The 14121-nt window shown below is 38.5% G+C and overlaps 1 protein-coding gene across 13 annotated transcripts in view; it reads left to right on the top strand.

Moving 5' to 3' along the window:
* Positions 1–12962, top strand: part of pcbp3 (poly(rC) binding protein 3) — a 118524-nt gene extending 105562 nt beyond the window's left edge. For 7 of the 13 annotated variants that reach the window (XM_022680163.2, XM_022680162.2, XM_022680159.2 and 4 more), the window contains 3 exons: positions 2930–2982; positions 3922–4091; positions 4598–5508. In XM_022680163.2, the coding sequence (XP_022535884.1) occupies positions 2930–2982; positions 3922–4091; positions 4598–4652 (278 nt within the window). In that variant the 3' untranslated portion in view covers positions 4653–5508. Of the gene's footprint in view, positions 1–2929; positions 2983–3921; positions 4092–4597; positions 5509–5921 lie in introns of those variants that run through there. The other 6 variants (XM_022680161.2, XM_022680160.2, XM_022680165.2 and 3 more) reach the window with 3 other exon arrangements.
* Positions 12963–14121: the final 1159 nt, after the last annotated feature.

Here is a 14121-nt window from a genome sequence, read left to right as displayed (position 1 = left end):
TTTACAGAACATGAAGAACAGGAGATCTGCATTTAGTCACTGAATATACTCTCCTATCTGGAGTAACTTATTTAAAAAAACTTTTAAACAGTGAAAGCTAAAGTGATACAAAGTACCTGGAGATACTACATGAATTCATAGCTTGATTTGACAGCATATCTTTAATAACTTATGCAAAAAATGCAGTGTTAAAGGGTAATTACATTGATTTTTCAACATTTCTGTAAAATTCAGTCACTTACACAGCTTTTGCTGCAGGTGCTGGACATCAGTTTGACAGGGGGAGTCAGATTAATGTCAAAACTCAACGTTATACAGACAGCTCTGACCAATAAGTGGAGAAAATTTGCTCATATGTCTTGTTTTGTTGTGCATTTTAATGCACTTGTGTTTTTCCTTCTGTGAAACCAAACCAAAGCAACAGAACAAAATGCTCCAAATTTACAGAACTCTTTAAATGAGAGAATATCACCCTTAGACTCAGCCACTAGACTCAGTGTGTCTTGCTCAAGTGCACCATAGATGTGAAAGTTAAGGAAGTACAAAGTGCTGTACTTTTACTTCCTCTGTACTTTACTCCTCACTTCCTGTCAGCCCAGCGGATTAAACCAGTGGACTTCCAGTCTCTAGCTCACTTCCCTTAAGTACAGAGCATTTAATAAGTGACCATCCAGTCCCTAGCCAACTTCCTGCTGGTTCAGGGGATTGAACCAGAACAGGGCTGCTCCATAAATGCTAGGGCTGCCCCCATAGTGCCCTCTAAAATGGTCTTGCGAGGAACTTGTATTTACCAACAACAGCCATTACCTGCAATCCAAATCACTGGTAAACCTACAAACACACACTGAATTTTATATGTACACAATGGCTCCTAGAATATAGTATTTTCCTAGTAGCTTTTCCTAGAATATAGTATTTTACTTTTTATTATTATTATTATTATTATTATTATTATTATTATTATTATTATTATTTAAATGTTCATGTTAATACAAAGAAACCACAATAGAAGACATTATTTACAATAATGAGAAAAAGAAAGAAAGAAAAAAAGGTATGTATTAACAAGAGGCCAGTGAGAGCTAATCACAGATACTTACAGTTTTTTCCATTTCTTATTCTTAGCAATTCTGAATGATTTCAAAAGTGAGGCAAAGTCCAGTAAAAACATATCTAATTTTGGTAATGAGGGCAAACATTCACATTGATGAATGTATTATTTACTTAATATAATAAAAATATTTTAATATACTCCATATCTAGGTCAATGTGTGAAAAAAATGTAAAAAATGACAAAAGGAGCATTCAACATCTATATTTTTTAATTTTGCAATTCTCTCATTCGTAGGATATATGTTGTAAAGTATTTTCAAATGCACTTCCCTGGCTTTATTAGGGAGACAAAAAATTCACATAAAATCACCCTGAATGCTGAATGACTGTTTACATCGATACCCTTATAATAAGACTACGGTATTCTTTTTGAAAAATCAGTGGAATTACCCTTTTCCATTTAAATGCCTGATGAAACACAGAGGGTAAGGGTAAAATGATAATGATTCTAAAAAAACGTGCAAATGAATGCACTCTAATAGAAAAACAAAAGTGTGTTTGTCGTGTTTTTTAGAACAGACAGGGGCATAAAGTACTGAAAATCCAATCTCTTGTAAAACTTTATTTAAACTGTTGTTGCACATTTATTAGACTCATATATCAGCATCCTGTAAAAGGCAGCCAAGGTGTCTTTAAACAAAGATAGCACTAGCCGGTTCCTCCCTTTCCTACATGGGTACTGAAGGCTCACTCTTTTATATGACATGATTGAATGAGTCCTCCAGCGGTCGTCTCAGGAGACCGACACGTTAGCATGCTGATTTTGGGAAGCCTTTTCATCCAGTCTTAGAGAAACCATACAAAAATAAACATCAATTATTTATTATGCATCCTTTTATAATTATGCTCTGCAGGCATGCTTAATTCTGTTTGTGGTGAGTTTGATATGCTCAGTTTAAACTGGTGAATGTGAATGAAGTGGTTCTGCATGCACGGCCATGCTCAGCGCATTGCTTTAGCATGTCAGAGATGATGACCCACCAGGTCAGCCGTTCCACGTAGGAAAAAGAACACGTTCATAATTATTAAATATATAAATAAATTAATACATAAAAAAATTATTAACACCTTGAGAGAGGATTTATTACTTGTTGGGTCCTGTTATATGCCTGTTCTGTGCAGGCCGGAATAGTTCGTAATGCTGTTGGTTAAGTGTGAGTAAGTGGGTGTGTGAGTGAGTGAGTGAGTGGGTGGATGAGTGGTTAAGTGATTGAGCAAGTTAGCAGGTGAGAGAATAGGTGGTTGAATGAGTGAGTGTGTTGGTTGAGTTTGGTTGAGTGAATGGGTGAGCGAGTACGCGAGTTAGTGAGCGAGCGAGCAAATAGGTGGTTGAATGAGTGAGTGAGTAAGTGGATGGTGAGTGATTGAGTAAGTGGGTTGGTGAGTGAGTAAGTTAGTGAATGGGTGGGTGAGCGAGTGGGTGAGTAAATAACTGAGTGGGTGGGTGAGTGAGTAGGTATGTAAGTGGGTGAGTGGATGGGTGAGTGGGTGGATGGGTGAGTGGGTGAGTGAGTAAGTGGTTAAGTGAGTGGGTGAGTGAGTGAGTCAGTGAGTGAGTGGGTAAGTTAGTGGTTGAGTGAGTGGGTCAGTGAGTCAGTGAGTGAGTGAGTGAGTGAGTGGGTAGGTGGGTTGGTGTTTGAGTTTGGTTGAGTGGATGGGTGAGTGGGTGAGTGAGTGATTGAGTCAGTGAGTGAGTGAGTGAGTGAGTGGGTGGGTGAGTGTTTGAGTTTGGTTGAGTGTGTGTGTGTGTGTGTGTGTGTGTTATGTACTGTTTATCATGGTCTCTCCCTCCACCCTCGTCTGCTCTCTGCCTCAGGTCTGGATGCCAGTCCCCCGGCCAGTACTCATGAACTCACCATTCCCAATGATGTGAGTACAGGCTAATGCACTATATTTACAGTCCTGTAGAGTCTCAGCACTGCTCAGTGTAGTATTTACACTGCTCTGATACCTCACACTAGAGCTGGGCTGCATGAAATGGGCTTTATCCCTCTGCTTCATACTCTTTGTGGGGTTGAAAATAGACAAATTAGTTATTTTAGAGTCTTTAACCACTAGTGAGCATACATATGCTTTGAGGTAATGTTTAAAGAACTGTCAGTTATTGTTCTCATGTTAATCTAGTCGGTAATTCTATTCATTAGTGACCAAGTTGCCAGTACTTAGCATATATGCAAATATGTTTGGCTGGTTTTGCCCACTGAGCCTGGTAGCATCAGAGACCTATTTATTTAACTAATTTAGTTATTATGCAATTACAGAATCTAAAATACAGTCCTCTCTAAAAGTATTAGAATATTGGGGCTAATATTTTATTTCTGCTGTAAACAGAAAATATTTTTGTTTGAAATTAAAAAAGAAATATTACAAAAAGATTAACATTTCGGCTTTTATTTGCAGATAATTACATTTGGTTCGATTCACTGTTAAGAAAACAGCACCTTTTTGTGAGCAAAAGTATTTAAACAGATAAACTTTAAGTAAATACTTTAAATAGCTGCTATGGCAAAGGGTATCAATCTTACCCATACAGGGCTGGTTTGGCTGCAAGCTTGTATTCCTAACAACCAGCAGCACACCTGCTTTCCCATTTTTAAGCAGTTGTAGCCACACCGAGCCTTTGCTGGTGATTGGGCACCCCTGGTTTGGGGTATGTGGCTAAGTGCTAAGCGTGGGCTATGCCAAATTGGCCTTTAGTCTTACAGAAAAGTGGAAAACTGCTTCATTTCTTCTGGCAGAAAGCTGTCCATCTCTTCTGTTCCCGGAGCAAGATTTAGCTTTTTAAGAGCCTCTGCAATTTCTTCCCAGCTAATAGGCTGCATAATCGGGCGCCAGGGAACCAAAATCAACGAGATCCGTCAGATGTCTGGAGCGCAGATCAAAATCGCTAACGCCATGGAAGGGTCATCGGAGCGCCAGATTACCATCACAGGAACCCCCGCCAACATCAGCCTCGCGCAGTACCTCATCAACGCAAGGTAAGACACACGATTCCATTCCTGCTTACAGACAGCACTAGGAGAACACCAGCACTCAGATTAAACATCTGCCATTGCTTTAGTGTTGGGTAACGAGCAGCTGGTCTTGCTGCAGGGCTTTTTTAAAAGCTATTTAAAAACACTTGCTAACCTACAGAGGACTTGACATGGCCAGCTCTCTGGTGTGTGTTGTATGTTTCTGTTTTCTAAGGAGCATAAGAACATTCAGCCCTGTGACTGAGATAAAAGCAACACATATATATATATATATCTCATACATCTCATGAAATATCTCATGCGAGGATGTGACACATGCTGCCATTGACATGTTTCAATAATAATGTTTGCAGAGTGCTGAATGGAAATGGAGCTAGCAGATCTAGAGCCGTAGCCTACGTGTGCCTGTGATGTGTGAATGTACATGTGAATGTGTGACAGTGGGGGCTTGCAAAGCAGCAGCGGGGGACGTACTAATGGATATTGCTTTCCCACAATTCCGCTGGCAGGTTCAGAGACGTGGCAGCCATGTGGAATGACCCCTCGTCAATGACTACATCCTGAAGCCCCCAAACTGCTCTCATTATCTGAAGCTAACAGCAGCTGTTTCCCTATTAACCTTATGTACCAGACTCCCTTAAAACTCCCCACCTCCCCTGGGCCTACTGTCCTTTATTGTGAACCACGAACCTCCAACAGTAGCTAAAGAGTGTATAGGCAGGCTACTGTAAAAAATGGAAAAAAAAAGAAAAACTAAAAAAAAAAGTATGAAATTTGAGGCAATACTGTGGTTTGATTTACTTCATGTTATTTAGTGTTTAATTGCAGTGTTTCAGCATGCTGAATGATTAAGAATCTGCTGTGTTCATTATAGTTCATTATTTTTAAAACTGTTTATATAGTTTATGATTTGTTTGTTAGATTAGAACATGATTCCTGATTCAGATTCAGTTTGTGTGATTTAAAAAACAGGAGTCCAATCCCGGACTAGATGATCAAGTGATGATCCACCCCAGAATGTCGTTCCAACAGCCTGGAACCCTCAGACAAAAACTTTAAATTTCTTGATTGTTTTTTGCACATAAAATAGGAGTAAAATTGAAAATGGGTTTTACCTGTCATCTGGGGGAGGAGCAATACTTTCAAAAACCTTAGGATGGGAGGGATCACAAATTCTGTGATTGATCTATCAAGATTGATCTGTGTCAGAGAGGGTTAAGAAAAAAATAAAGCTAAAAAATGTATTAAAAAATGTAAAATAGAAAAATATAAACAAACACACAATTAATGTTTTTGGTCAGGGAGGAGGAGTGATGTGAGAACATTCATGTGAGCATGTTATAAGAAGTGGTGGGAGGAGGGGGAGGCTAGACTTGGAGGATTTATTCCAATCAGAGCCTGATTAAACCCGACAAACTTCTTGAATGATTATTTTTGGATTACATGTGAATTGAAATGACTGCAGCAACATTGTGTTAATTAATAACTTCATTTGATTTAAAGTTTTTTTATTCTTATTCTTATTATTTTTGTCTTTTATTCCCTTTTATTCCTTTTGTGTGTAAAGGATTTAATTTAATTTTACGTACTTTCTCCAGGTGCTTGTCTGTTCTGTTCTCGATTGCGTCAGTCAATACAAATGCATGTGGGAGAGAAAAAAAAAAGGCGCTTACTCTCGAGGTGGATAGAGCTGTCGATTTTCTACAAACGTGTCAGAAATGCCTGCAGAATTATTTTATTTTCTCTATTTTTTTCTATCTCTCCCCACCCCGACCCACCTTCCCCGCCCTGTTTCCCTCCCCCTCCTCTCCTTTTCCCCCCTGACTGTTCTAGGCTGACGTCTGAAGTCACTGGAATGGGCACTCTCTAATTTCTACCTATCATCCTTCACTGCATCACATGACCCCTGAGCCAATGGCATTGCACCCAGTTTGTTTTTTCTCTTTCTCTGTACTCGATTCTCCTGTATTTTAAGTGATTATTGCTCATTTCTATTCTATGATCTCTGCATATTTAAAAAAAAAAAGGAAATAATAATAATTCTCCGGTTCAATGTCGTTCCTGCTGGTTCCCACGTTGTTATCTTGATGCTCCCTGGTTTCTCCTGACCTCTTGATTTCCAAGGACACTTTACTTTTTTTGACACTCTAGTACCTTTCATGTCACTCACTGGTGCTCGTTCTTCTTTGCCATAGATTTTCACTGTGAATTCACATCGTTCATGGTATTTGTTGGTTGTGTTGTAACTGTTGTTTTTTTATTTTCCTTTTCAATCTATATTCTCCTGTGAGATCTGCTCATTACTGCTGCTGCTGAGTTCCTCGCAAAATTAAATCTCGATTATTGGGGGTGTAATGGTTCATTAAACTCACAGGTCAGTACACACATACACGAAAAGCCACAGTAGAGGAAAATGCAACAAAATCCAAAATGCGTCAAAACTGTCATCTAGGTTTCTTTCTACTGATTTAACTTGGCCACTAACAATTCGTTCCACCTAGTATCAGATAACGGCCTCTTAAGGTAGTTGATACAGCCTGCAGAGCATAAATGTTTGCAACCTACTGTCAAACACAGATCCACCATAATTTAATGAATTGAAATATGATTAAAAAAGGTCAGAACCGTCAACTCAGTATTAGTTGTTTCACCTCAAATAGAACAATAAGTGATAAAAAATAATTTAAAAAAACTGAAAGGATGTGAGTCATTTTCTCTATGAGAGAAAGCATGAAGAAAGTTGGACCAACCCAAAAAGCCCTTTTAACAAGTTCAGAAGCTCGCATACTTTCTGCAGTTCATTTTGTCTTTTGAAAACACTCCACAACTGCAGGTGGTGCTGTGACATTTTACAATGTTAAGTTCCATGACATATGTGTCACAATAACTCCCCTCAACATGCTATTTGCAATCATTAAGTCCCCTGGGAGCAATGCTAAAATCACTATTACAAACTGTACAACAGGCAAGACTTTTATTTATTTTTTATTTTTTTTTAACAGACATGGATATACTTTAGAGTAGTCAGAGGTGAAATGAGTTTTGATGGGAGCCATGATGCTCTTACTTTTCTTACTCACTAAACACATCCTGCCCGCCCACACTAAAAACTGACTGGCTGACTCATGGACTCTTTGCAGAGAACAGGCCAATCAGAACCCTCTCTGTTTTGCATGAGCTTCATGAATATGCATAAGAGGGGAGCACCTGTCTCTCCCTCTCCCTCTCTTTCACACACGCGATTGGGGAAAAAGGTCTATGTTGCCTACATGCGCATTTGTGTTCACTCTTGGGCCACTCGTTCTAGATTCTGCGAAGTTTTATCTGATTTTTGGGCATCAGGAAAGTCGTTATTAATATGGGGTAGACTCCCGCAACTTCCGGGAGACATGGGAAATCTGCATTGTTGGTCCAAAGCCAGGCAAATGCTGTCTCCACTAGAAGTATGCTGAAGCCATATGGGATAGACGACACCCATTCAGATGACTGTTAACTCAGAAATCCACACGCCTATCCCACAATCCAAACTTCAAGCGGTTTACTGTTTAAGGTTTCTGGGTGGAACTCATTCAACGTTCACATTACACTCATCAATCTCAATCCACCTCGTGGACGCTTTTGTTAATAGCTCTGTACAACTGCGCGCACAAACACACGTACCATTACACCCCTAATGATTAGTAAAGCAAACAGGCCTGCGGTTTGTCTTAGTGGAACCAAAGGCTTTCAGCTTATACAGCAGGTAGCAGTGACAGCAGTGCCCCTCACACCTGAATTGCCTAGAGACTGCTGCTGCACTCCTGCTGCATTTTTACACGGCTGTCCCAGCACTTTGCAGCACGACACAACACACACACACACACACACAGACTGTTCTTTATCAGCCCGAGTCCTGCGTTCACTTTCAGAGCTGCTGACAACAACAAAAAGCATACACAAAATAAATACCTACATAAAGAGCCTGCGTTAAAAACGATACGATACAAGCTGTACTGCTGAACAGTGTTTACTGTGTTATTTAAAGCACGGTCAGAGGTCTGTTTCAGCCATCACTAGAAATGTAACTTGAATAGAGAACTCCTTCATAGTCTATTTTCATACACAGTATCTTTGTAAAAGCTGGTCTTCGATATCTTACAAAGTGAAAATGCTAAAAAAAAGAGAAAAATGAATGGTTGCTGGTAGCTTTTAAAGTGAACAGAGATTTGCTGATAATGAAAACTATTCTATTTCCCCTATTTCCCCATTCCCCCTACTGAGACTCCCTATACTCTTGGAAGCAAAAGAAGGTGCTTCAGATGGTTCTTGGAGGGAAGGAAGGGTTGCCACAGAAAGAAAAAAAATCACTTTTGGTCTAGTCTTAAGATTGAATAACTTTTCTTATAATGTTTCTATAGGTATGTTCATACTATTTGCAACTTTGTTTTTGATTAAAATGAACTCAAGTGAGATTGCTCTGTTGGTGCGGATCATCTGTGCCAGTGTAAACTCAACCTTTTAAACTCTTTTAAACTGCACCAAATGTGCGGACCACGGCTGATAGACCATTTCTAAACTAACTCTGGTGTGGTTTGTACCAAGTCTAAACACAATATCAACCAAAAGCATCTAAACAAACCAAATGAAAGTCGTGAGGTCACATGATAGGTGTGTTATAGACAATCTTGCGTCTAGAACCCCTGTGCAGATTGTCACAATGTTCTATGATATAACGTCTTCTGTCTGATGCTTTTTTTCAGCAGGGCTGCGTCCCAAACCACATGAAAACACTACACAGTGTTTCAAAACACCACTAGAATTACTTCATTAGTGTATTTGCCTCAGTAAAGAAAAAACATGTTGGCAAGTTGGGATACAGCCCTGCTGTTTAGGTTTGATTTCATTGTTTTTCTCTGCTAGACTTTTTGTGTGTATCACGCAAAGTCCTGCAGACACAACTATTTTGAAAATCAAAAAAGTGCACCACATCTCACCTTTTTCCTCCTAATTTTGGTCTAATTGTAAATATGTCAGTGTGAACACAAACCAACCCAGAGCTGTGTAAAGACTGAAGAACATACTAAAGGTCTAAAATCTTCTATTTTTTCCTAATTTGTTATTTCCAGTATGGTTCTCTATGCAAACAAAAGTGGTTCTTCTATGGCATCACACAAAGAACAATTTAAAGCACCTACTTCACATACCAGAGTATGTGTGGAAGTCTGTCATACCTTCTACCTTCTAACAGTACATGCATCACCCTTGTTTGTTTGTTTGTTTCACATGTTGTTCTCCAGTCGTTCCACCAAAACCCAGTCAGTTATCCAATCAGTCATGTCTCGCATGTTCCTGCATACCTGACATGCAGGCGAAAGGCTGTTCTCTGTTCTCCTGACAGCTGTTTGAACATGCGAGCCAGCGTGCAACACGTGCGACTGCCAGCGATAACATCGCTTCAGCACGGCAGTACGTTTCTCCATACGGCACCACATCCATCAGTGTAGGATCAGCCTGCTTTAGCACTGCTGCTGCTGCTGCTGCTGCTTTTAGAGTCAGGGTTCAAATAGAACTTGATGGTTTCACCTTCCTGGGTGAGCTTTTTCCAAAACATCACAGCACAGCAATCCTCAGAAGATGGCGAGGAGAGTGTTGCTTTTATCTCTCTCTCTGATACAGAAGCGTCTCTGAGCTGAATCCTGCAGGGCTTCTGGGTAACCGGGCCTTAGTCTGCCTCCCTGCTTGTCAGTTTTTCTTTCGTTTACCTTTCTTTTTCCTTTTTTTTTTTTTTTTTTTTTAAAATCCAGACCACTGTGGATCGCTTGTTTTCGTTTACCAAAGGTGGCTGGGCTGCTGGCTTTCCTTTTGTCTCCTTTTTTTGGCTTCACTGTAGCTGTACTTCAATGTAGCTGAACATCATGTGTATCAAAAAGCACATCTTTATTAATAGATTGAAATACTAGATTATCTTAAAGGACACAATCATGTCAGTATTAGGACCATAGACTGTATATAATAGTGAACTGGATGATCAGGGTTTATAAGTGGCTGCAGTACGAATTTAACCCTATTTTCAATCCCACGTAAGTAAATAGAGCAGAAAAATTTTAACATTTAATTGAAAAAGGGGTAAAATTAAACATTTTGCCAGTTGTGTTCAAATTTAGCAAGCTCCCAGTTATGCCCCCTATGTTCATCGTCAGAATGACCATGTTTTCTAGGAGATATTTGGTGGTCAAGCAATAAAGTAATCGCCAGCTCTGGCCAAGTTGATGGACAGATAATATTGACTGTCTGATATAGTAAAGATGCAGGTATTTTAAAACAATAAATGGCAAGATATAGTAAGATCAAGGTATATCAACGCATAGTGGGCTTGCCACCTAAAATATTTGGATGACAAGCTGGTATTTTGGCCAGCTTTTGTTTCTAAACCTTCGCAATGGGTCTGACCAGGACATACTGTCCACTCTTAGGCTCGATCCACATGAATCCGGATATTTTGAAAAACTCCATTCACACGAAAACGCCTTTCCACTAAAAAACGCTGAAATTAACATTTTAATGCAAGGTCCAAGCATTTCACTCAATGACACAAGGAATTCTCTAAACATTCAGAGGTTTTCTCAACACTCCTCATCAACAACTACTTCATTTTCACTACAATTGTCCCACTAGGTGCTTGTTCTTCCAGGTCTGGTCCAGAATCTCTGTTCATGATAAGGTAAGGTTTGTACCTCTGAACTGGAGAATCGGAAAAAACTGCACACAGCTCGTGTTGGTGCCTCCGCTGTGTTAGGTAATGTGAGAGTAACATTAAATTAAGCTGTGAACATGTTATTAATCTGCAAGAGAGAACAGAGAAAATAGAATCAATCCAGGTGCTTTCCTTGTTTTTATGCGACGTCACCTTTTTCAAAAAGCTTCGTTTTCCTCCCGTCCACACAGCTCTGCTGGTAGCTTAATTTTCATGTGGACGGTAGGTCAAAACGGAGACAAAAACCTATGTTTTTTTTTTTTAATATCCAGATTCATGTGGACGGGGCTTTATATACAGTCTATGATTATGACTCAAACAGTACAATCCTAGAAGATCCCAGTACCTTAACTGTTTTTAATCTCTTGTATTTCTCGTTGATGTTGAGACCCTTTCAGAGCCACATGTAGCATTTTCTCAATGGTTTGAACTGGCTGGCCACCTCATCCTCCAACCACTGGTCTTCGCTTCCCCCATCCAAAAAAAACTAAAATGGACCTAAACTAACTGTTTTATCCTCTACACTGATCTGCTGATCCTGAGAGATTTGATTCTGAGAGTTGAATGTAATTTATAAATCTTAATTTCCCGAAGCACTGACCATTCACCACTCTTTAAACTGGTTTCCACAGAGTTCCTGTTTCTCTCTATGTAATCACACTGCTCCGAAATTTGCTGCAAAATGTGTACTCAATGCTCCGAAGATGGATCCCTTTCTGGCCTGGTTTTCTAGACTCAGATTTCCTCTATTTTTTTTAGGCTAGTCTGAATTAGATTAGATTACTGCACTGTCAGTACTAATGTGCTATTAAAAAACAAAACAAAAAAAAAAACACTTAGGCTTGATCTAAGTCTGGAAAACTCGCAGATGTATGATAATTCTTAGAAAACCAGATATAAGATAAGCTAGTCAATAAGCTACGAAGCTAATAAGATACCGTGTTGAGGGCCTGACACTAGACACTGGAGCCGCCCTACCACCACACTGTGGAACAGCATGATTTAATGATGAAGATATGCAACTGAATGTTAATCCACCACACGACACCTTTTTCCGAGGTGATTAGGTTCGAGTCTAAAGTTTTTATAGTTTATTCATGAGTTGTACATGAGTTGTTTTGAGCTGAGAGCTTGTAAACTATTGTCATTTTTAAGGAGGGGATAAAAGGTATGCACACAATCATCTTAGGACAGTGGTGCACACGGCCGAGATGATAACACTGTCGCTTTAAAACGGCTACGTTAACTGAGATTACGTTCTAGTTTTTGTCTGTGTTATAGCTTTATTTCATTTGTCTCAGTTTCGTTATGTTTTGCACTTGAGTTGAGTTGAGCTGTAGGACTTTGTGTCAGTGTCTTAGGCTGTTTTAAATCATTACATTACGTTAGATTGTATGTTTTTAACAAGACTGTGTCTTGTACTCTTTGTATGGAATGTTCTATTTGTTCTATTATTATGTTTTGGTCTATAACGTGCAGTACTGTAGCTCATTGTACAGAAGCATAATACTCTCACAGCATGCTTCAGAACTGTGACTCTTCCAAAAAAAAAAGCTTCACGCTTTGCCAAGGGAGGAAGTATACCACCTTTTTTTGTTCATTATTATTATGAATATTATTATTATTACAAATGCAATAAAGTAATCGAGTTAGGAATACTGCAATGATGCAATGAACTTTTAAATGCAAACATGTTCAAAGTTGCTTTTCTCTTTAAACTTCTCTCTAAGCTTTTGTGCTTTCATTCATCATCTCTGTCCATCATTACATCGCTCTGCATTTTCTTGTCTTCATTAGTCACACACTGTATTTGCACATGTATTTGCAACTTCAGTAACACGTATTAACTCATTGCAGACGTTTACATTCGCAGACGTCTGATTCATATAAATCCATATAATTTATATTCTTTGTTCATATAGTTTGATTTTTTTTCATTGTACTAGAGCAGCAAAAAAAAAACAAGGGCCCTTTCCTGTTTGTGCTTCTGTAAATTATGCTGTTTGGAAATGTAATAAAGTAATTATTTAACATTGGATAATTCGCTGCTTGCAGGTCTGTATTAGTTTTAAATTACTGAGGTTAGGTTACCTTTGAAATGTTTTGTAAAAGGAGAAAAATAAAGATTCTTTTTCCCTTGATATCAGTGTTGTGGTGGTTTGTCTTTATTTTACTACTAATCATCTTCATATTGCAGTGGTAAAAATACATATCTTAATAAAAGTATATTTTATTAATAAAATGTATTTTTGGTATAATTTTGGTCCTCATGTCCAGTAAAGACAGTAATACTACAGCTCAGCTTCTCTCTCCGACCACTAGAGGGCTCTGAACGGTGCTGTAAAGTGTATGTAAATGTTCTATTGCACTGTAATCATGTTGCAGTAATTGCTTCATAATATGAACTGATTGGCTGCATCTCCTTGAAAAGCGTTATCAGAGTGCTAAACTCCGGGGCAGATGGGTAGTTAATTGTCAGGTTGAGGGCATTGGCTTTTTGGGCCGGCCGTCTAAATGTGAGTAAATAGCTGCTGCTGTCTGCAGGTCACCATGACCTAGCGCTGTTTACCCAGATACAGCCAGAGCCAAGCTTACACCTCAATACTCAACATACAGAACACAGTGACTCCTAAACACAAAGATAACATCACTAGGTGTGATATCAATTCATATTAATATCAGTAACTGTTAATGATGTGATTTTAAGATTTAAATTTAGATTTTTTTTAATTATATTATTAAGCTTACTCATTTTTCTGCTTGCAACATGTCAACTTCAAGAACTGACTGTTCAGTTGCTGCCTAATATGACCTTGATGGGTGACACCATAGTCCAGTAATCAAATGTTAATGACTGGTTATTAGCACTGACTCTGCTAGACACCGTTAAAACACCTTTACAACATAATATATTAATATTTACACATCTTTCCATCTTCTGCCATGATAAATTATAATTCAGCAGCATTAAAATTATTTATAAATAAATGTTGATTGAACAACTAAATCTGGAGAGAGTAGTATAGAACTACAGGGCACATTTTTATTCATATTAAATTAATTGTAGTTTAGTAATAGCACTAAACATTAGGCCTGGTCAATGAATAAAAAAAATAGAATATGTAACTAATATAATCTTGCCTTATAAAAATAATCAGCTGCCTTCACTGTATCAGATATCAATTAAAATCATACACAGTAATATCGCCAACATTTTTGAATATCATGAATTATATTATACCCTGAAATAATTTTTTTACTGTTTTTAGCAAAAGAAAAATTCACACTGTTTTCATTTCT

Source organism: Astyanax mexicanus, chromosome 11 (genome assembly GCF_023375975.1).
Source record: "Astyanax mexicanus isolate ESR-SI-001 chromosome 11, AstMex3_surface, whole genome shotgun sequence".
Lineage (NCBI taxonomy): Eukaryota > Metazoa > Chordata > Actinopteri > Characiformes > Acestrorhamphidae > Astyanax > Astyanax mexicanus.
Note: the sequence above shows the minus strand (reverse complement) of the source record. Positions and strands in the feature narration are given on the sequence as shown.